Here is a 22,953-nt window from a genome sequence, read left to right as displayed (position 1 = left end):
CTGAGGCTATATAGAGCAATTAAGAGGAAACCTAAGGGGCAGCTTCGGACTCCATAACAACATGATCATCTCCACAAGAAACAATCCTATAACAAAACTTTATATTACCAAGAGAAGCCTTTGATTAAAAAAAAAATAATAATGCAAAAGCAAAATAGTATTTTCTTTTGGAAAAAAAAAAAAAAAAAGGGGAAAAAAAGCCTGATAGCTGGCATTGCAGCATGGAAGTAAATACCTGCCCCAACACTCCGCATCCCCAACAGCTCCTGGCCTCACACTTCCCTGCTGCCCGCACTGTCACACTGTCTGTGTGAATTATCTCTGTTTAATTCATGAAAACATACCATTACCCCAGGTGAGATGAGGCTGGCAATCCTGTCCATGGTGTCTTTTGGAGGATTTCTGCCAGTGTGCTAGCATTACTGTTATGAGGAATCAGAAAGATGTAATCTGGACAGGAATATGAACTGCTATTGTCAGGATGATCTATTAAAGACAGCCTCAGGATGTCTTGAACTGTCCAGAGTCCAGTTTAACTGCAGCATGGAATTCCAGCTGCTGGAATTAATTCTCATTAATATTCTTACAAATGCACAGCACCCGTGCAGTGACAACACAACCCACAAACGCAGCCATCCCAGCATATAAAGCTGCCTAACAACAGATGGGTTAGAAATAGCCAGTGACAACAGAACTGCCAAAATTCTGCAGCTCCCGTGAAAAAACAAGATTCCTAAAACCTGGACTAGAACCAAAATCCCCTGCACAAACAGACACAAAATATTTCATCGTTAGATACCAAAACAACAGCACGAGCCTCACAACCAATGTAGGCACGGAAAAGGCAACAATTAAGTCTCCCTTCTATATCTGAAAGTAACAGAATATGACTGGGGAAAAAAAAAAAAAAGACAGAAGAAAGACCACTTTTACGTAAGGGTATTCAGCTTGACAGGCTCCCAGGAAATAAAACAAGGCAGGTAAGGATCAGGCTGGAGTGCCTGCTGGAAGCAGCATGCTGGCCTCTTCACATCCTGGACGTTACCAGCAATAATTACATCGAGTCTGACAGCAGCCTTCCTGCAGTGACAAGTGTGATCCTTCTGCCTGGGGCAAGCAAAGGGAGGGCCACGATGTGTGGCATTACTGATGCCTTCTTGACGCAATTGCTGGCTGCCTGCAGGCTGCACTCCTACCTGTCAATGCGCTTCTGAGCTCCGTGGTGGGAAACATATTGACACTGCTTCTCAAGGAAGAGTCAAACAAAGTCCTTTTAACCATGGGTGTCCAACATCTAGGCTTGTCTGGGACACAGGAATTGTCTAGGACTGCATCTATAAAGGCTGCTCCAGAAGTAATGCGTTCTATTACTTTCCATGGAAACTACAACTGATACAAAGAGCAAAACAACACTATTTGACAGAGCTAAATCTCAGCTACAACACACTCTCTTTCAACAACATCGCAAGTATTAGCTGTGCATTTCTGCACAGAGTTTGCATGCCGTGGCTCATCAAAATCTGCACTAGCAGAGGTGCCTGCTGTCACTGCTGCCACTGGTGAAAGGCACGACCCACAGCCTCACTGCGCTCACATCTGCACTAACACAACACAGGGTGATGATATTATGCAGCTTCTCCTTTAAAACTGCTCAAAGCCAACACACGGAAGAAAAACCAAATGAGTGTTTGTTAATCTGCAAGATGACGACAACTGAAACTATACCAAATTCAGCAGGAAATGGGACACAGCATTAGCACTCAGGGTACGGGAGTTGAAGAAAGCTAAACAGAATTTAGAAGAAATACTGCACCCTAAACCACGTGAAAGAGCACCATGAATTTTCTTGCTGGGTAGCACACATATGGCTTTGAGCAAATGCTTTGGCAAATGCTGACACTATGAGAAAACATAAGGCACAAAAATAAGGAACCCAGTGAATGCAATGGCCTGAGACTGGATCTGCAAACAGTCACGAGAGGTACATGTGGAAAGCATTTTCTAGATTTCAACTAACAAACTGCAGGCAGTGCCACAGCACCTCCAGCTAAGGAATACATCAGTCCTGAACTGCTAAGCTCATTCAACAAGGTACACCCCTATTCTTCTACTATTCAGCTTGTTTGGCTGTGAAAGAAAGTGAATCAATACAGCTCTGTTTGTTCCCTACACAAAACAGCAAATCCTCAGAACATGAACACTTCCTCACTGTTTAGGAATCCCTGGAACTGATTCTACCAGCAATCAGTGGCTCTGGCATCCACATCCATCATGGACCGACTGCTCTGCTAAATTCAAAGCAGCTTGTTAGTCAGTAAGTTGTTCTTCAAAATCTGCAAGAAATCTCATGCTATCAAACTGATGAGATTTTATCGGCACGAGAAGATTAAATGCTGGGAAAAACATTGCTTAGTTTATATAATGACATCAATCATCTTCTAATTCTGATTTACTGAGCTCTCAAACAAAGGGGGATGATAATCTTCCAGCGATCATGACCTAACTGCAGTGTAATGTGGAAACCACAAATTGCTCCAAAAAGCGGCTCCACAAAAAATGAACAATGCAAACTCTGCCCAAGCTGGAAACAATTAGCAGTTAAACAAAGGCACAGGGGAAAAAGAAAAGCAACGTGGAACTACAAATTCTACTGAAGGCTTTATGAAATAAAGAAATGCCACAGTCAGTGTTTGCGAGAAGACCCAAGTTTGAAAACAATGGTTGCGTGTGGAAGTTTGCATCAGGTCTACAGAAATACAGACACTGAAGTGGATGCAGTCAACGTGCTGGGGACAAATTCAGCCTCCAGAGGGAGGTTTATGGGCTGCAGGAAGGGCTGAGAGCAACCCCACAAGGCTCAGCATGGCCAAAGGCAAGGCCCTGCCCACGGGACATGCTCTGCCCCTGGCTGGGGACACTTCTGCTGGGAAGGGCTTGGGTCCAAGGGGAGGCTGAGGGAACGGGACTTACTGGGAAGGAGAAGGCTTTGGAGAGAATCATTGAATTCTAGAGTTGGAAGGGACCTTTAAAGGTCATCTAGTCCAACTCCTCTGCAATGAATATGTACAGCTGAATCAGGCTGCTCAGGGCTTGATCCAGCCTCATCTTGAAAGTCTCCAGGGACGGGGCATCAAACACATCACTAGGCAACCTATTCCAGTAGCAGTCCTTCAATACCAACGAGGTTACTTAGGAAGACAGCATTCACAGAGGTGAACTGTGAGAGAATAGGGAACTGTGCTCACAAGCTGAAAGGAAGGGGAGTGGGGGAAAAAACAAAAGCAACCATGTGGGTGATTAAGCTTTGGGAGCACCCAACATCACTTGATGGTGACCCATAAGACAAACTTACAGCCAGCAAAATGGAAGCCTTATCAAATCAGTTGAAAGGAGACAAGTAATGGGGTCCTACCTCAGAAATAACTACTTAGCTCATTCGAGATGGCAGAGCATCCTCTGGCACTGAAAAGGTCTGTTAATGTAAGCAATCAGTCATAACCCAGGACTCCAAATCACTTCTGCAGCTGAAAAGTAGAGGGCTGAATACTGAGGTTAGCTCAGTGCACCATTTAGGAAAAGGGATACTGATGACTGGCCAGGTTTGTCGTACAACTTTCCAAAAAGTTACTGAGATCTTGCAAAATGTGCAAGGAAGTGCAGAATTACCAAAGCTGCATGAACAATTGTATGCATTTTAAAGAATTAACTTAAAAGTGACCTGATGATCAGAGGCTGAAAGAATCAGCAGGGAAGAGGCTGAGGAGGAGCTGACAGCTCCTTCCTCAAACTGACAGATACCCTGAAGAATGGAAGATGAAGCTGCACGAACACAGGTGTCATATAAGACAGGATTTTTCACAGCAATTAGTTGAAGAACTCGAGCTCTGAATTTTGCATCATTTTTCAGTTTTCAGGCAAGACTGCCTTCCCAACAGCCACAGCTATATGCTCCAGTATAAGCCATGGACCTAATGCAAAAAGTTAAGTTCCTTATGCAGAGAGATCCTAAGTGTCCTTTGAAGCCTGATCTATAATGCAAACATTCACAGTATGGCTGTTCTCCGAGGATCAGTAATGGAGATCTGATATCTGTGATGTGACTACAAATACAGCTTTGAGAACCTGCAGGAAGAGAAGCATTTTTGATGACTTAATACCAGCCCAGAGAACTGAACGAACTCCAGCTCCACGTTTTAAATAACCAGAGACAGGCTTCAGATTAACTGTTAACTTCTCAAGCAGCCACACTAAGCTTCAATGTCTGTGAAAGGATCTCAGGATTTGCAGTCTGAAATGACATCAGTGAAACAGTCATCTCCCCCAGGAGAACCACAAAAGACCACTCAATGTACATTTGTTTTGGCTTCTACAAGCCATATACTCCCACACTGCCAAATGACCACAGGCATTTCCTTATGATATCTGCTACACACAGATCTTTGCAGACAGAACTGTTTGTATACGGTTGTATTTGCATATCTATGTGTAAATACAGCATGCATGTATATCACAGATACATTATCTGTATGACTGTATTATGCACATAAAAATGACTTAGGGAAAATTCAGTAAAATGCCCCTATTAATCACACTGTGCAATGCAACATTTTCTTAAGAGAGGGACAGAACCACAGCAGTTTTACTCTATAATGAAGTGCTCAGACACTACATGGCATCTATTCCCTAGGGAGACAAAAATGCAAGCTGCAATCACATCCTTTTGAGCCCAACTGTAATAAAAACAGTCATTTCTCCCCATTGCAATCCTTAGGCAGGCATTACTGGTTTTGTTTTCATGATGCTTGAAAGATATACAATGGATAATCCAACACTTCCTATCAAAAACTCAGCACTGAATATGTGAAACTCACCAAACACCAAATCTACATAAAGCACCAAAGAAGTTAACATGGTAGAACACGAATTTCACTTAACTGGTTAACTGTGATGAGTCTACCCCACAGTTTACTAAGTTTAAAAACAAAAAACAATGGTCTGTGCAAAAACATTTTTTAGCTTTGAAGACTGACGAAAAACCTCCATTTCCTTTTAACTTTTTCCTCAATAACTGCTATCTGAAAACGCTTCCACGTTCTTAGAGCAGGAAGTACACATTTTGAACACTCAACACTCCTCTTCTGAGGGAGCTGGGATTTCAAAAGCACGTAGCATTCTTCCCTTGTTAGGGTTCCCTAGGTTTCCAGTTTCTGAACGAGCCTGGGAGATGCATGATAGTGATTTCTTCTTTTTGCCATTCTTTAGCTGGTTCGATGTCTTGCAGCACTGCTAAGCCTCAGAAGACCTGACAGAAGACTGTGCTCATGCCGTGGGAGCATCACTGCTTACAAAACCTTCCTAGACTCCCCCACTGCTCCCCTCTGCCAGTTAAAAGAAACAAGTGCTGAGTTGGAGATGCAGCAGCAGGTATGTAGCCTCCTCACCATTCCCAAAGAGCACACATAGACACCTTCCTGGCAAGATGTTAGAGAATAATTCAGTCTAGCAGTGCAAACAAAGAAAATGCTTTGACCTGCCACCTCACCACACTGGTTTTGTTCCTCAGGCTGTCTGTAACTACTTGCTGTTTTATGGCTTGGAAGGTTTCCTGGCACAATTTGCCATGTGGACACAACAAAACTAGAATGAAAACCACTTCCAGATTAGTCTTCTACCAATTTTCACTGACCTTAGGCTAACTGTCTCATCCCCACCCTGCAAGTACTGATGAGTACCAGACTGGCTACAAGGTCTTACTGAAACAAATAATAGCTGGGAAGATGCAACCTAAATCAGATATACTGCCCAACTCTGCATTTTCAACAAACTCCTCACACCAACATTTACCTGGAAATTTTGCTCAGTCTTGAAGGTTAACTTTGCCAAAAGTACCAGAAGAGTTTAATTAAAATAAGCAATCCTGAAATGCCAAGTCAATATTTTATGCATTTAAGGTATGCATCCATGTAATGGAAGGTGATGCAACTTCAGACATCCAGGTAAGGGGGAAATTATTACTTTTGTTCATATCTATCTCCACACTTAGCTGAGAGGTACACGTTCACAGCTTGTCATCAGGTCACTAATCAGAAAACCATAAAGAGTATTTTAAACATGAAGTTTTCCACTGCTGGGTTTCAAATGTGCCCCAGTTTCTTAAGGTTTAATAAAAGCATGCAACGTGTAAGGCTTGTGAACAAAAAAGCAGCATTTTGAAAGAGACAGAGAGAGAGTGGATCTTTTTGCTGGCCTTTAAGTGAAAGGCTGCTCATGTAGCTGTGCCAGAAAAAAATCGCTATCGTTTGCTCCACAGAACATATGCAGCTTCAGGGAAAAATCTCAGAAACAAGAAGCCAAAGACCATCTATTCTGGGGATGTGATTACATTATGGTCAACAATTTCAGCATATGGTGCATACCACCACTGTGCTGAGTTTACTTTCCCAGATCAAGCTTATTTTTGTTTGAATATCTGGTTGCTGATAGACTGAGTCACTCTACTGCCTTAAGTACCAGCTTAAATGCTATAAAAGGACTGACTGGGAATCACAGAGTACAGTGTGTGTTAAGGAACAAAATGCTTTAAATAAACCACTGACTCACCTTGTCACGCAAATGATGTTCTGCAGCCTCAATATTCAAAGGGTCGTCAAAATTCAAAAGATCCTGGAAAAGAACCAGAAAACATTATAGGGTTTCCTCCAAATTTTCCCCAGCGCTAATAAACAAGAAAAAGATGCAAAGCAAACAAGAGTAGCAGGGGAGGTTTAGACTGGATATGAGGAGGAAGTTTTTCACCCAGAGGGTGGTGAGGCACTGGCACAGGTTGCCCAAGGAGGCTGTGGATGCCCCATCCCTGCAGGCATTCAAGGCCAGGTTGGATGTGGCTCTGGGCAGCCTGGGCTGCTGGTTGGTGACCCTGCACACAGCAGGGAGTTGGAAGTAAATTGTGGTCCTTTTCAACCCAGGCCATTCTATGATTTTATGATCTCACATCCTCTGTACAGATCCCTGCCAAAGGTAAACGCAAACAAGTTGGGCAGTTGAAACTGAATCAAACATCAGTTAAAGGACAACAGCAGCAAGACACTCCATCTCATCTGACTGCATGCCACATGCAGCCCCTATGACACACTCCTCAGACAGTGATGCATTTCTGTTTGAAAAGAGACAGAGTTTTAAAACAAGTTTTGAAGGAACATTCAGAGTTTCAGGAGGCGTAATTGTTGACTATTTTCATTAATTAGGGTTTATTTTACTGTGAATCATAATTAAGTTTGGTGATAAAGCAGGGAGAATTTCCCTAATGTCATCTACAAGAGCAACACAATTTCATTCCCTCTAAATTGGAGCAACAGACAGGGAATGCTTAATGCAATGGGAAACACATGACCAGAAGGAAAGGAAGTGCACAGACCCCATGAGATAATGGCTCAAGAAGGCGAGGAGCAGAAAGAGTCAAAAATAAATCTGAGTTCCACCAGTTTAACCTCAATGAATGACTCCAGAAGGTGAAAGTGCCCAGGGTTAAGAGCAAAGAAAGCCAAGCTATGGGTAACACATGAATCATCACAAAAATAATGTGGTATCACAGAAAAACCCTCCTCTGCCTGCAGACTGGACCATTTTCCTCAGCTGAAGGCTGGCCTCTGAGAGCAGTGACATGCCATCAGCGTGAAAGGCTTTGCTGCTCTCAGACTGATTTTCACTCACTGTCTTCAAGAAAACCCCATCAGAATCTGCACGGACCACAGAACCACACATCCCTCCAGAAACAAAACTTTCCTCTGACAAAGCCTGCCATACAACGCCTGATTTGTAGAAGCAGTGTGGGAGGAAAATCCAAGAGCAAGCTGCAAAGCACGGCTCTTCCAGGACATGACAGATCCCTGTGGTCTCTAATGCATGACCATCATGTGCTGCTGTCTGCCCAATAGATCACTGTTATGTGCAGTTGTGTAAGGGACTTCTTTGTATCTCTGTACCTCCACTGGATTGAACTTCCCTCTGGTTACTTAACATGCAGTGGGAGACTAACAGAAACACAATTACTCTTTGCTGTCCAATCTTGTAAATCAGTTGACTAAAACAGCCATCTAAAACGAAGCCTTTAGCAGCCGTGAAAGCGAGATGACTGCAGCCAGTCCCAGGCTCAGCCTGCATGGAGGTTCTAGGAACGCACCGTGACTCCTGGTGATGGCGTGGAACACGCTCACTGCTCTGCCACCCCAGGATGCTGTCAGTCTTCTGGGCTGCAAGTGGACACTGCTGGCTCACATCCAGCTTTTCGTCCATCAGGACCCCCAAGTCGTGCTCTGCAGGGCTGCTCTCAATGAGCTCTTCTCCTAGTCAGTACGCGTGTCTGGCACCTGGCCTTGCTCAACATCATTCAGCTCGCATGGACCCACTTTTCAAGCTGGTTCAGGTTCCTGTGGGTGGCATTCCTTTCTTTTATTGTGTTACCCGTACCACTCAGCTTGGTGTTGTCCACAAACTTGCTGAGGTACACTCAATCTCACAATCTACATACCTGATAAAGATGCTCATGAGCACGAGTCCCAAGACAGACCCCTCAAAGACACCGCTCTTTACCATCCTACACCTGGACATAAAGCCATTGACAACAACCCTCTGGCTGCAACAATCCAACTGGTTGTTTATCTACCAAATAGAACGGCCTTCAAATCTGCATTTCTCCAATTTAAAGATAAAGACCATATCCAAGCCCTTGCACGAGTCCAGTAAGATCACATCAGTAGCCCTTCCTTGGTCCACCAATGCCATCACTCCATCATGGAAGGCCACCAGATCAGTCAAGTACCACCTGCCCTTGGTGAAGCTGCCCCAAACCACCTCCTCATCTTGAATGCATGCTAATGTGGCTTCCAGAAGGATCTACTCCATGATCTTTCCAGGCACAGAGGTGAGGCTCACCGACCTGTGTAGTTCCCTGAGTCTTCCTTTCTCTCTTAAGAGTGATGTTTCCCTTTTTCCAGTCACCAGGGACTTCACCTGACAAGACTCTTCAAACATGTTGAAGAATGTCTTGGCAACAACATCAGCCAGTTCCTCCAGAAGCCCACGATGCACGTTGTCTGGCCCCTAGACTTATAAACATTCAGCCTCATGAGGCAGTCTTGGACTTCCTCTGCTCTTACAGTGGGAGGAATCCGGTCCTCCCAAAACCCCACCTGGAGGTTCAGGGACATGAGAGGATGGGGAAGCCCAACTAGCAGTGAAGATCAAGGTAAAGAACTCATGGAGTACCTCAGTCTTCTCAATGTTTGTTCCTTCCAGTTCTCATTTATCAGAGAGGGTACATTCTCCTTTGCCTTTTTCTTCTGACCAACTTATCTTTTTGTTATTTTTCATATTGCTCACAAAGTAAAATTCCAGCTGCGCCTTGGCTTTCCTGATTCCATCTCTGCACATCTGGATGGCATTCCTATGTCCTTCCCAGGGCATCCGTCCCTGCTTCCACTGCCTATACTTTCCCTTCTTATCCTTCAATTTGACCAGCAGGTCCCTTAGATAGTGTAACTCATTATCAAAGTATATAATAATAAATTGCAACCAAAAGGAAAAACAATCTACAAAAACATGGTCATTAGAGATCACCTGTACGTGTCCTGCAGTTAACAAAAGCACAAACTGATTTTCTGTTTGTACAACACCTACTGAGGCCAAAGGGAGAAAGACCTCAAGAGGCAACATTAGGTGAGGCTGAAACCACACAAGGCAGACAGAAAGAACATGGATATGCAAAGGATTCATTTACTTACAGTAAATAAAGAGTTTAATCCCCAGACAACATCCTGCAAGGGAAAAGCAGAGTCAGTTAGGCATGCGTTTCAGGTGTTCCAAACAAGTTGACATTCTTTTTCTACTAGCCCACTAGCTTACTGGAAATCAAATCAAGATTAAGCTTTACTAATTTAAATCAAAATAGTGGGAAATCTTCCACATCTCATGCATGCCTGAAATATCAAAGTTTCCAAACCCCAAACACTGAATACTCAAATACAAGCTCAGATTTTCCTTATTCCTGATGCTTCTCTGCCAAGGAGAGGGGCAGTAACTTACATGCCACCACCTGATGACCTCACAGCTTAGTTCAAATGGTGGGTATACAACTTAATTTAGCAATCTGTTCTTAAAAATAACGTCAGGCAAATACTTGAATCAGTGTCATGACAGCACTGAGATTTAGGTGTAGCATGATTACGGAGATACCAGCCTTGCTTATAAGCATCTATTTAAAAAGAACTGAATAGAGAAGATTTGCAACTGCTGCAAATAAGAAGATTAAGGGTAAACTGACTCTAAATGTAACCTCATTTGGTGCCATCAAGCACGGCCTGTTCTGAGGGTGTGCATCTCCAGAAGGGTCCGTTACCACTCACCTAAGAGCCCATATCCTCAGTTACAAGCCTCACAGACTAAGAAAACAAACAAGATGCAATTACTACAGAAGCACACTCAAAAGGATCACCCACCACCAGGAAGGTTTTCAAGAGAAAGGATTCTGAAATCACATAACCAAGTTACCCTACTGCAAACTCTTGGGGAAATCTGCATTCCCTCTAAGTGACATCCAGTTACATCCTAAGCAAAAGACACAATGTCAGCATGACGACAACAGCCTCCTACGAACCCCTTCTCCTTTGATCTTGCTTAAAGAACTTGCTCAGTGCATCTTTTACTGACACAAAGCTGCCTAGTAAAGATCAGAGCATTTCTAGTTTCTGCATCTTCTCCTAATGGGGCCTCAATGGCAGCACCAACTACAAAAAAAAGGGCACACCTGAGTTACCTCATTGAATCCAACTGCTCCAGTTATGAGCTGCATCTCATACAAGTGTTGCAACTTGAGACAGAAATGTAATTTATTTATATCAAATTATTCCCCATGTCATTCAATAAACCCCATGTTTTTAAGTTTACCCAAATTGCTTTCTAATTCTCAGTTGCTGAAACACAGTTTTAAGACTTTGGAATCCTGGACTTGTTATTTAATTCAAGCTGGCTTTTCAGAGAATTCTATCCAAAAACTCCCAACAAAATAAGAAAAAATCTCCACAAGGCTGTAGCTTTTCAGAGCGCTTTGCATTTTTATGGTCACTCCAGTGACCAAAAAGTGTACAAAGATTATTATTACTACTGAACAAATGGTGTGAAAATCTTAATATTATTTCTGACCTGTTACCACCTATGCAAGTTTTATGACATGCTGGATTCATTTTACTCCCTTGCATGGTTCCATAAAAAAATAATGCTAAATTACTACTAGAGGACAATGCCATTTGTAATGAGCTTGAGGCTAGCCAGATTTAAATCCAGGATATTAAGACAGGGAAATGGGACGGAACAGCTGAGAGGCAGTGAAGCAAGTATTTAATATTTGAAGAACTTGACACTGTTGTACTGCAAAAATAATCACTTTGCTCTACTGACTTCAGCAGAGCTGCTTGCTGCATGCTGATGAGCAACGTGCCTGAATGCTCAATGTTCCCCTGACTATCTGAAAGGCTTTGCAAGCTACCAAACAATAGATACTGACAGATTTAATCGTTAAAAAAGCTAAGCTTCTGTTTTCTCTTAATGTAACAAAGCATTATCCTTGGCTACAAACATTACTGAACTTCCAGCTTGAATACTCGGAAAGCAGAAAGTCAACTCTATATAGAGAATGTTAATGATCATCACACAGCAAGAGGGCTGCAATAGAAGATATTTGAGGTCCCTTCCAACCCAAGCCATTCTATGATCCAGGTAGGGCAGACTGCCTTTAAAATGTTAAGGATCTACAGCCTTACGCTGCTCCACTTCTTTAACACATTTCTCACTCCCCAGACTTTGCTGCTATGGAAAAAGTACCTGCAGAAGGAGAACTGAGCATAGGAATCTGCATGCTCACATGGAGAATATCTGGGCTAGACCATTTCCTTTACAATGCTTGTTTTTTTTGGTCTATTTTCTTCCATGTGCTTAACGTGGTTATGGGGTGGTGGGTTTTATACACTCCACTACTGGGTTAATTTGGAAGATTCAACTATCATACTCCAATCAAAGAGCAAGGGTTAACCTCCCCAGCAGAGCAGTGCATGGTTAAATCCACTGTACAAGTGGAAGAAGATATAGCGAAGGAAATACGCTCCTTCTCACAGCATGATGATGTCAGTGTAAGAAACTCAGCAGATCAGACTTAGCAAGAACACTTTACAATTGCCCTTTTTCGTTCTCAGGCATTTTTTCCTGCCTTTGAGTGAAAAGTAGCTTGAAATCCCTTCCCCTAGGTTTATTCACAGCATACCAAATGAGGGAATTAGAAATCCGCCCTGCAGCAACACTGAAAGGTCAAGAGCAAAGAGGCAAAAAGCTAAGTATGGCCTTTGGAATAGCCTCTCCCCAGCCCAGGGACTCTCTAAGCCTTGTGTTTGTAGGAGGTCCTCATTCAGTTAGTCACCAAATATGCACAAGTGGCAGTTCTCACAAGCTCTTTACAAAAGCGATGCCATTGAAACCAAGTCAGAGACAAGTGTTTAGCTGTTCTTTCAGATGTCTGGGAAAAAAAAAAACCAAAAAAAACAACCATGCAGCAGTTCTTTTGAAGAGAGAGTCAACATGTAAATTGTAAATGAAGGTTTTCCCCCAGCAGGCAAAGTATATTTACTACACTAATTTAGGCAGGGAACAAGCCAGACAAAAGCAGCTAATGAACTTCCAATCAAAAGCAACTTCCTCAGAGATTCAAGGAGAATTTCTGATCTCATAGACTAATTAAATTAAAGCTCGTCGCTAAAAGATTCTTATGTGCAAAAACTTTAATCTGTTCAGATCAATGAAAGAAGCAGCGATCATCCATACCAGCAGATGTCTGATGGGAGGTTTTAAGAAATTGAGTAGAAAGCCCAGTGCAACACCATGGCAGGCTTTGGACACTGCCATTTAGGAGGGGGCACAACTGCAAACAGTGTGCTGAAATCTGCAGGCTGCTCTCTCCTGCCTGCAGACCTGCCCAAGATGGTCTTCCAGCTCCATTCCCCTTCTTCTCTCAGTTCTAACCAAGCACAGCACCCTTCTCTCTTCACTGCAGGCTAGAGAACCAAGCATGCTAGCCCATCTTCCTTTATAGAACTTCTCTGCCCCTTCAGTGTGCCTCCACAACCATTCTGGATTCTTCCCTGTGAATCACTGCTCTTTAACTGACTGTAGAGATCTTACTGCCAGTCCACGAGGTTAGAAAAACACGGCATGCTCTAATTCCAGAGACAGTAGACACTTCTTCATGGATTCAGCATCCCTGGAGGCATTCAATAAAAGGGTAAATGTGACACCGAGGGACACGGTCAGCAGGCATGGTGAGGATGGGCTGACAGATGGACTAGGCAATCAGAGGTATTTTCTATCTATGTTTCTATGATTCTATAAACTGCGTATTTGGCAGAAGACTGCTTAGGGAAGAAGCAGGTTTTTGGAAAGCGAAGAATCACGGAACAGAATCACAGAATCATTAATGTTGGAAAAGATCATCTAGTCCAACCCCAACCCACCCCCACTAAACCGCATCCCTCAGTGCTCTTCTCGAGCATCTCCAGGGATGGTGACTCCACCACCTCCCTGGGCAGCCTGTCACAGTAACTCTCCACTCTTTCAGAGAAGGAATGTTTCCTAATACCCAAACTGAAGCTTCGCTTGGCACAACTTAGGGCCCTTCCCTCTTGTCCTATCACAGTTACCCGGGAGAAAAGGCCAACTTCCATCTTGACACAACCTCCTTTCAGGGAGTTGTAGAGAGTGATAATGTCACCCCCTGAGCCTCTCCCTGTCCTGCTCTCTACAACCCTGCATGTAACACTGCTGAATATCTTGCTAAATTCCTACATCAGCTAAAGCACCACTTTCACCCACAGTAAGGTGGTATTCTTCAGTCCACCCCAAGGGCCACCTTAATTTTCACGTGCTTGCAGTCCCAGCTCATGCTTCCCACCCAAACATAACAGCAGCAGCTCACTTAGAGGGCTCTGGGTAGTTTAAATGGCATGAGCTGTTCCACTTAGCAAACACACCAAAAAAAACCACCAAAAGAACAATAATAAAGACAGAAGGAAGGCTGGAAAACGATTTCTTCTGTGCTCAAATATACTGGAGGGAAGAAAATAGGAACAATTATGGCTTGTTCCTCTCCTAGACGAAGACAGCTGTGAATTGCCAAGCATGCAGGAGCACTTCACTGAAATCCCCCACTTTTGCTCCTGACTCCTTGGCATTTGTCCCCAGCCTCACCTTGGAACAAGCAGACAATGTTTTGGAAATCGTTCCCAGGGGAACTCTGCAATAGTTCTTAATGAACTACGCTACAGCAATTACGAACACTGGAGCGATCGCCCTCCGGAGACCAGTCTACTCAACTGATTAAAGTCAATGCAAATTGCATATTCAGAAATCAACAATTTGGGGAAAACAAGCATGGTTTAATTAGACTTTACAATGTACTACACTGTTCCACAAAATCACTCACAAAGTACGCCAGTGGTAACAGCAACTGTGTTTAGCGCACAGATTCAGCTTTGCCACAGCCATTTAATGCAGAGAAAGAAAATTGCTGCAAATCCTTTATGAAGCAGAGGTTATCAGAGGACACCGAGTTGTGTTTCGTCACTGGTTTTGGCATGTGCAGAGAGAAAATAAATCTTGACAAGCAGATTTATAAAATCAAAATACAATACAATGCACCAGAATTGTAGAAAAAGTTCCTAATGGGAATTTTCCTTATGGGAAAACTGCAATAATGTCAGATCTGAGAGATCACACTCAGTGCCTCGTAACTTTAACAAATACAGGGTGAAGTTTTTGTCTGCAGCCTATTCAATTTTTAGAGCTGGAGAAGAAAGAGGAAGAAGCAAGTGCAGCAACAATGGACATTTTAAGCACTTTAGGGAGCAAAGGTATTGAAAATCCAGCAATTCGCACTGCTCTTTTCTTTAGCTGACTTCCTTCAGAGAAGGAGACAAGAACCACTGAAGGGCACCTTGTGGCAAGTCGTGCCTTTTTGCAATAGCTACAGCTACCTACCTCAGTTGTGATCATCCAGGATGCTCAGAAAGCACTGTAAGAGCAAAATCTCCCTCGCAATTTGGCTTTCAGTGAACATGTGCCAGGCTTCCCCAGTCTCAGGTGCTAATCAGCCCCACAGCATTCCTGCAGAGCTGCCAGGAACAGCTCAGTCTTGCACAGCAAGGGCAAACCAGAGACGTCCTCGGCAGAGCAGCACATGGGGTCTGCGCTGTGTGGCACTGATGGACCTGGTGGTGGTCAGTTCAGACTAAATTATGGAGCAGAATCCCATGTCCCTACTTTCAGTGTGGTGATTGAGGTCGCAGAGCAGTTCTGGTGCAAGGGAAATCAGCTACTGGCTGTGCTGGAGTGGGGGATAAGGACATTCCATGTAGGAATGCAGCCTCCACTAGCACGTGCTTGGAGATTTTGGCACACAGCTGGCAGACACATTACAAGGTGGGATTTGAATAAATCAACAGTGGAACTCAAATCAGGAGTGATTCTACTGCCATTACAGCAAACAGCATTACCATTATGCTGGCTGAGAAAGAGGTACTATCAGCAGCAAGAATTACATTAGAATGGCACAGGACATACAGGCTTACTCTTCTTCCCTTCATCTTGAAGACACTGACAGTTATTGCTCCTGAAAATACTCCTCTACACTAATTACATAAAATCCTGATGGCAAACCACCCATTTTCATTAAGACAATGAATGAAAGTTTTGTGCTCACACCAAAGCTTTTAAGAACTAAACAGCTTCGTGCTTAAATGCTGGTAAATGGAAATATTAAGTGAAGTTCCTCTCATTTACTTCTCCACCAGATTACAGGTTGTCATTTGCATGACTTCAAACAAACTATCTTTACTGCCTGTGGACAAAAGCAAAACCAACACAACAAATAGGAGATATTTTCCCATTTACTCATAAACACTAATTAAATAAGTAAGCCTCTTGTGAATAAACTTCAGCTAATGACAGGTTATTATAAATTATTCTTGAAGCCTTTAATACCTTGTAGATTAGATTATTTAGTAACACAAACAGCTATCTGAAGATATCAGAAATGAATTCCTGGAAAACATAGCATTTTCCTACAGGTTGCTATAAGAAGATGTTTGCACAGCTACAGTTCAAGGGAACCTTGAGAATTCCCACTACTGTTCCTGTCTACTGAAACAAGACATAAGACATAAGAAATAAGACATGTCAAAAGCAATACTCTAAAGCGTGGTAAGAACTGAAAGGTATAAAAACTTGAACAGTAAACAAGAAAATCCTATTGCAAATAGTCCTCCAGTTATCTGAAACTCACTGTAGCTCCATCTGAACAGGGAACTCACCCAAATTCTCCTTGTGGACGTTCATCAGACGTTTTAAAATACTGTTTTTAACATTACCATGCTCTGCCCTGCAGAGTCAGAATTACACAGCGGTGCCTCCATCATTTCTATGGTTCATAAATCAGTCACTGACCAATTTCCAGCTATAGTTTTGTTGGAGATAATTGCAGAAGAAACAGCTTGACTTTTAGAACCAATTAGGCAATCACAATACGTAGACTTTTTTTTTTTCAGCTCAATCACCCGAGATAATTTTACAGCAAAGTCAAAACAAGCATTTCAGACAAAGCTGATGAGCACTAGGGAGGCCTGGCTTAACCAGGCAGCTGGGTTGTGGTGAGCCAGGCACAAGGAGGTGCATGCTAAGGAGCAGCATTCTGGGTTCAGAATTGAAACTCCTGAGGGTGGAAAAAGCAAGGTATTAAAGCAATAACACCGTTATTTCCTGACAGGCATTTCAAAACTGCTACCTTTAGTGAAATGAAAATCTGAGAGCGGAATGAATTAAAACAAATTCTTTGATTTCCACCTGGAAAGCTCCAGCTTTGACTATGAGACCTAGAAACTGAAAAAAGGAAGCTACTTGGAGAGACTCAACCTAAAGTAACCTCTGCAGTCCTCAGCTTCATAGATACTCTGTTCTAGAGAGGAAAGTATGCAGTAAAACCATGCAAAACCTCACAGCATGGAGACAGAAAGGTAAGCAAGCGCCTGCAGCTAACTCATAAAGCAATGAATGATTGCACTGCAATATCGGTCTAGAAGTACTGCATCTCTCTTTGTATATTTCATAATCTGTGGAGCAAGCTGCCAGATTTTTATTTTTTAAGAATTTAGAATTCAGGACTGTTTCTATGGATAAAGAAAATATTTGCAACTGCATCAGCGGTGATAAAAGAATACACAGAGAGAATATTTTCAAACATTACCCATAACCTCTTTCCAGGGTTAAAACTCAACTTGCTCCATCCAACACAGGAATTCAGGAAGACCACACACATCAGTGCCTTCACTAGCACACAGGCTGCAGATCCCATAAAGGGAAGAACTGGAAGACAGCACCATGCTCAACACTTGGTAACTCCGACAGAGTTCAGTTGTGAATGAGATGGCAGCAAGTGAAGCAAAATGCCAGGATACAGAACTCACAGAGCCTTTTCCCCCCCTTATGAATTATGTACGCTGCCAGAACACATTTTATCAGGAAATATTCACAGGTTTTTTTGGCCTGTTTTCAGAAAGTCAAAAGGCGCAATCTGAACGCCTCTTCAAGTTGCTCCCAATTTGATACTGTAAGTATTAAGAAGGTCACAGTAACTTATTTTGAAGGATTTTTCATGTAAGAGCTCTGCTGCCACCACTAGGATATGGAAGATGAGACAATCTAAAACTTCCAAAGCCTTCTGAAAGGTTAAGAGTGTATCATACAGATGAATGCAGCAGCAGCCTAAGGCAAAGCTGGCTTGGTTTGTGCATGTGGCTTTTGAGGTCGGGTAGGCTTTTCTTTTGTTATCTATTTAAATGGCTTTGTTAATGCACGCAGAACGGCTGCACTGGTGACACCTGACAGTATTTGTCATCAAAATCCAATATGTTTCCTGCATTCTCCAACAAAACACTGTGGCAGCATTTTAGAGTATTTGACAAAGTTGGGCACTGCTCCTTCCTACAAAATCACATCACTCCACATAATGTTCTGGTCGATAGGGAACACGTACCTACCACAGAATGATTCATGTCTATGGAAAAGTAACTTGCTTGGAGATAAACCTGCACAATGCTGTCTGTTCCATCCAAGGTCTGGAATCTGAGCACTTGGAGACTAATCAAACTAATAGCACTGTTCTGGAAACAAGGCTTGCAGCTTCCCAGCATCCCTAACAGCTATTCCTGCTTGACTTTTGTGAAGCTACTTCATGCGATTACCATGTTTCTACAGAGGCAAAACATGGAAGTCAGGTACTTGCTGTGGTGGCATTGCAAAACCACACGAAGCCATCGCAGAACAAGTGAGGGAACGCTGACTGAAACCGCATGCTTAAAATGGGCCCTCTGAAAACAAAACCTGAAGTCAGACAAACTTCACAAGTTTTAAGCTATGAAATTTGTGGTGCTTCAATGCCCACGGGGAGTAATGACACCCAGAGGGGATGCTAGATTTTAATTTACGGAGGGTAAAAACACCCTAAATTGCTTCATAAAGCTCATTAATTTCACTCTTCTGGCAACTGAGATACTAGGATGTTTCCTCTATGAAATTAATTAGTAAACTGATGCAAAAACAGAGCGGGAAAGAAAATTAATACATATCTTCCTAACCTTACTGACGATAGGAAGTTAAATACAGCGTCACTAATTATTCCCACCTACAGTCTTAACATGAAACACTATTTTAATCTTCCTAAGATACTGTAAATAAAGCTAGGAGAAGAGATAAGAATGTATGTGCATTCTTGTCAAGTTGTACTACTGGCATAGGAATTTTCTAATTGTCTAAAGCTTAAACATTTGTAGTCCAAAAACTTCCTCTGGGAATGAAATAGAGAAACAAGAACAGAAGCAGTGTATTGAATTACCTAATGTCTCAATTTAAGCTAATTTGCAAACAGAAACGTAAGAGAGAAGACAAAGTATGCTTGCTGATGAAAAATAAGCAGAAAGTATTTGAAAAACACAAAAAAAACATACTCTGGTTCCACTTTCCAGGAAATCAGGCAGCTCATAAGGATGTTTTGGAGATTAAAAGGAGGAAGACATAGATCTCATTCATAGTTAGAAAAAGCAAAGCAGGTATCAGACAAAAATTCTAAATCTGGCTTTTGAAAAGAAACAAACAGCTGACATGCTCACCCATTATCGACCCAGCTAATGCTGTTTGGGAACAAATTCTAGCAGGTTTCCTATCAAAGGCTGGAGAGATTTTTACTCAGTGCTCTGTAAGACTCTTCTGACAGCGAGGTCATGGAGCAGCAGACAACAGAGTGCTTTCTGTATGGAGATGAGGGCACTCGCTGCACTGAGGCACTCCTGGGGAGACTGTCACAAAGGATGTGTATCTCAGCCAGGAACTACGGCTCTGAATTTTTTAACACTGTGGGACTGACCTCAGATGCCATTCTGCAATCATAGTGGCAAAACTGCCATCAACTTCATAAGGGGCAAATTCTACTTACGTTGTGGTGACTCGGGTAGCGTGACTGCAAGGCAAGCTTACAAGGCAGAGGCAGTCATTTCCCTGCTGGAATTACTAGAACAGGCAGGAGCAGCCTGCTTATGCAGTACTGAAGTGTGGACATGTTTCTTACCAGTTCCAACACTGGGGATGAAACACGATTCAAGGCACAGCAGTAACTACAGTCTAATTCTATGTTCCATACGGCGTTTCTCCCAAATGCACTGTGCCTTTTAGTCTTCCAAGGAAAAAGTGTTCATAAGACAGCCTGCTGGCTTGTCAGAACTGTCAACACAATGGAAATTGGAAGGGTTATGGATTACTGTTAGTCCTGCTCACAGCATGCTCTTCTATTTGTTGCCTGTGTAAAAAGACCACCAAGAAATCAGACCACCCTTACTGGAAGTGGTTTCTCAGGGTTACTGTAATCATATCATCCCACAAAACTTGTTATCACTCAAAGCAGCCACACTAGAAATAGACAACATTTCTATATTTGGTTAGCACAGTAATTGTTTCAGTATTGTCACCAGCTTGTTGAAAGACAAAAAACACAACAGTTGTTCCCAGAGCAAACTGCATTTATCTGACTCCTCGCAAGTCTGTAAAGGTAGTTTAAAAGATTATCTAGTTTGCTGTATGTATCTAAAAGGAAATAGTACCTTTAATGTTCTAGTTGGAGCCCAGCCAGTGCCATCAATTGAATGTTCTCTCAATAAACTGAAAAAAAGACAAACATATTATATACACTGTAATTTCTAGTTAGAGAAACTTTGTCTTCTCAGACAGCTTTAACAACTTTGGAAGAAATTGCCACGTTAGTATTACATCCCTCTTGCACTCTATCTAGCATCAGGACTTTTGAAAGCACCAAAATCGGTATGTTGTCCAAGAATTACATTCTTCACACAGCTCAGCTTGGTCAAAAATCAAATTATTTTAAGTATACTAAGTGTGACAGCAGTCCTTCTGGCACTCCCAACACCGAGCCTTTATTTACCCCTGAATGCACAGACACACACAAGTGTTCCATTTCCAAACACGCTCATCTGTGGCGAGCAGGCAGTTCCAGCAGCACGTCCTGGCTCCTACCACAGCTGGCACAGCTCAATCCCTCTGAGAGGATATTTTTTGGAGAGACATCTATTTATCAGAGAGGATTATTATCATCCTCCCTTCTGTACAGGGACTGCAGCTTCTTAAAATCAGGGATAGGAAAATGAAATAGCTCTGGTCTTTCCTCCGTGCACATGTCTGAATTTTACCTGACCTGCACACTGTGCTATGTAATAAGGCCACTGAAACTGTTGAGCCATTTACAAGATGAAAGAGTTGAGGTGTATTCAGTCGGTCAGAAACTCCTAGAGCTCCCAGGTGAAAACATCATCAGACACGAGGAGTAAAAGTATTGGAGACTGGAGCGTAACTAAGAAACACCACAGGTGATGAAAGACTGAGAAAAGCAGAAGTCTCACTCATGTGCACGAAAGCAAAGTTAATAATCTGAGAAACTCCTGTAAGCATCATTTCACAATTGACTTCCTCTGTTAAGAAGCAATCTGAAACTGAAAACACACAGCAAAGTAACAAAGCACAGGGATTTATCAGTAACAATAGCTTCTGCTGCTAACGTGATAGGGTTAAAGTGAAATACTCCAAAGCTATTCATTTTGCAGGGTTTTTTTTGTAGTACTTCTTTATCCCTTTAAGAGTCTAGGAAGAAGACGACCAAGTATCCCATCTTAACCACGTTGCTAATCCCATTTCAGTGCCTTTGAAAAGACAAAATGTGCTTCCACCACCAATAGCACCCAAAACTAATTTCAAAAACATTAAAAAAACGTTTGGGCTTTTATTTTTGTTCACATTATAAAAGTAAAGCAAAACAAGCAAAAATGATGCTGAACAAGGAAGAACCAAGGTTTTCAGGTTTTGAAGAAATAATGGACCTTCTAAGCTTTCTTTTCCTCCTTCAATTTTGCTGCAGTGCTTCCCTTTACTTTACCATACAGCCCCCAGTGAGCTTAAGAGCTAAGAATAAGCGAGTGCATACAAAAAAAGTATGCAAGTATCAACTGACAGAACTCCAAGCACCTGAGAACACCAGCCAAACCTCATTAACACCCCTGCAGCTCCCAAAGCCTCTCTCTCTATGCGAATCTCCAGCTCAGCAGCCAGGACTGAAGAGGACACACTCATTTCTCATGGAGCTTTGGCAGGAAAGCAATGCAGACAGATAAGCGTAGCTCTGCCTCGTATTTCAGATTTGCTGATATAACCCATTCTAAGAGCAGCACCCCCTTTCCTCCCATAGATCAGAAACAATCATTTGGCTCCTAACCAAAGCCCTTCTCCAGCACAGGGGAAACCACATCTTGTCTTCTCACTATAGAGCAGAAGCACAGCTACGAAGCAGCAAAACTTCAGAGTGGTTAAGCTTTTCCAAAAGCTTATGTGGGCAAGGAGAAAAAAAAAAGCCAAAGATCATCAACAGAGGTGAAATAAAATCAGGGATATGTATTAGAAGTTTTATTATTAGGAAAAGGATGAACTGGTGTATGTGGTAAGCATATTGTTTCTAGATATCTTGGTGTTTCCAAGCAACACCCATAAGTATGGTCCAGATCTAATCTGAGTGACTGCAATTCATAAGGCACAGGAAGAATGCTTCTTGTGCCCCAATCTATTGCACCTGACTCAAGTTTAATCATTCACTGTGTTTTAATTAGGAACAATTACACACCGTGGTGTAAGGTATGCTCAGAAGAAAACAGCTGGAAAAATACTGATAAGGAATTACTTCTGCTTTAATAAGTACCCAAAGACATTTCTATATGAAGAGTCTGATAGAAGCTGATTGCAGGTACTATATATAGATTGCATTCTCCATTCTAGCAGTCTGGGTTATTTTAGATTTCCCATCTAAACGGTAAGACATTCAAAGGTTTAATGTGCTTAAGTATCTGACAATCAAATAAAGCTGACATTTCAGTGCAGACGCCAAAGAAATGACTTCACTTCATTAACCAGAATTAAGATGTTCCAACACTACATTTGTCTGACATAATTAAAATCATTTGAAGAATAGACACACTGAAACATCCTCAAGAGTGCGAGGAGGCTTTGTTTAACCTCAAAAGATACAGCTCTATAGTCAAAGCTTAAACTTTTACCTATCCGTTGGTGTCCAGTATTTCCTGTTCAGTTTCTAAACACTTCATCCATTCCTTGCCTTTACTTCGGCTCTTTGATTAACAGCACCCAGGTTCTCTCCATTGACCAGGTATCCACCACCACCCTCCAACAGCACCAGCTCCTCAGAAGCACGGAGCACATCAATGAAGCTCAAAGCACTGCTATCAGCTCTCCAGCTGCTAC

General features: G+C 42.4%; 1 protein-coding gene across 3 annotated transcripts in view; it reads right to left on the bottom strand.

Annotated features, from left to right (window-relative positions):
- Positions 1-22,953, bottom strand: part of UBE2F (ubiquitin conjugating enzyme E2 F (putative)) — a gene marked incomplete at its 5' end in the record, with an annotated part of 62,902 nt that overhangs the window by 14,084 nt on the left and 25,865 nt on the right. For 2 of the 3 annotated variants that reach the window (XM_079539356.1, XM_079539357.1), the window contains 3 exons: positions 6,601-6,663; positions 9,780-9,812; positions 20,238-20,295. In XM_079539356.1, the coding sequence (XP_079395482.1) occupies positions 6,601-6,663; positions 9,780-9,812; positions 20,238-20,295 (154 nt within the window). The remainder of the gene's footprint in view (positions 1-6,600; positions 6,664-9,779; positions 9,813-20,237; positions 20,296-22,953) is intronic. The other variant, XM_079539358.1, reaches the window with a different exon arrangement.

Source organism: Tetrao urogallus, assembly GCF_951394365.1.
Source record: "Tetrao urogallus genome assembly, chromosome: 8".
In the NCBI taxonomy this organism is placed as follows: Eukaryota; Metazoa; Chordata; class Aves; order Galliformes; family Phasianidae; genus Tetrao; species Tetrao urogallus.
This window is presented reverse-complemented; position numbering and strand designations above follow the sequence as displayed.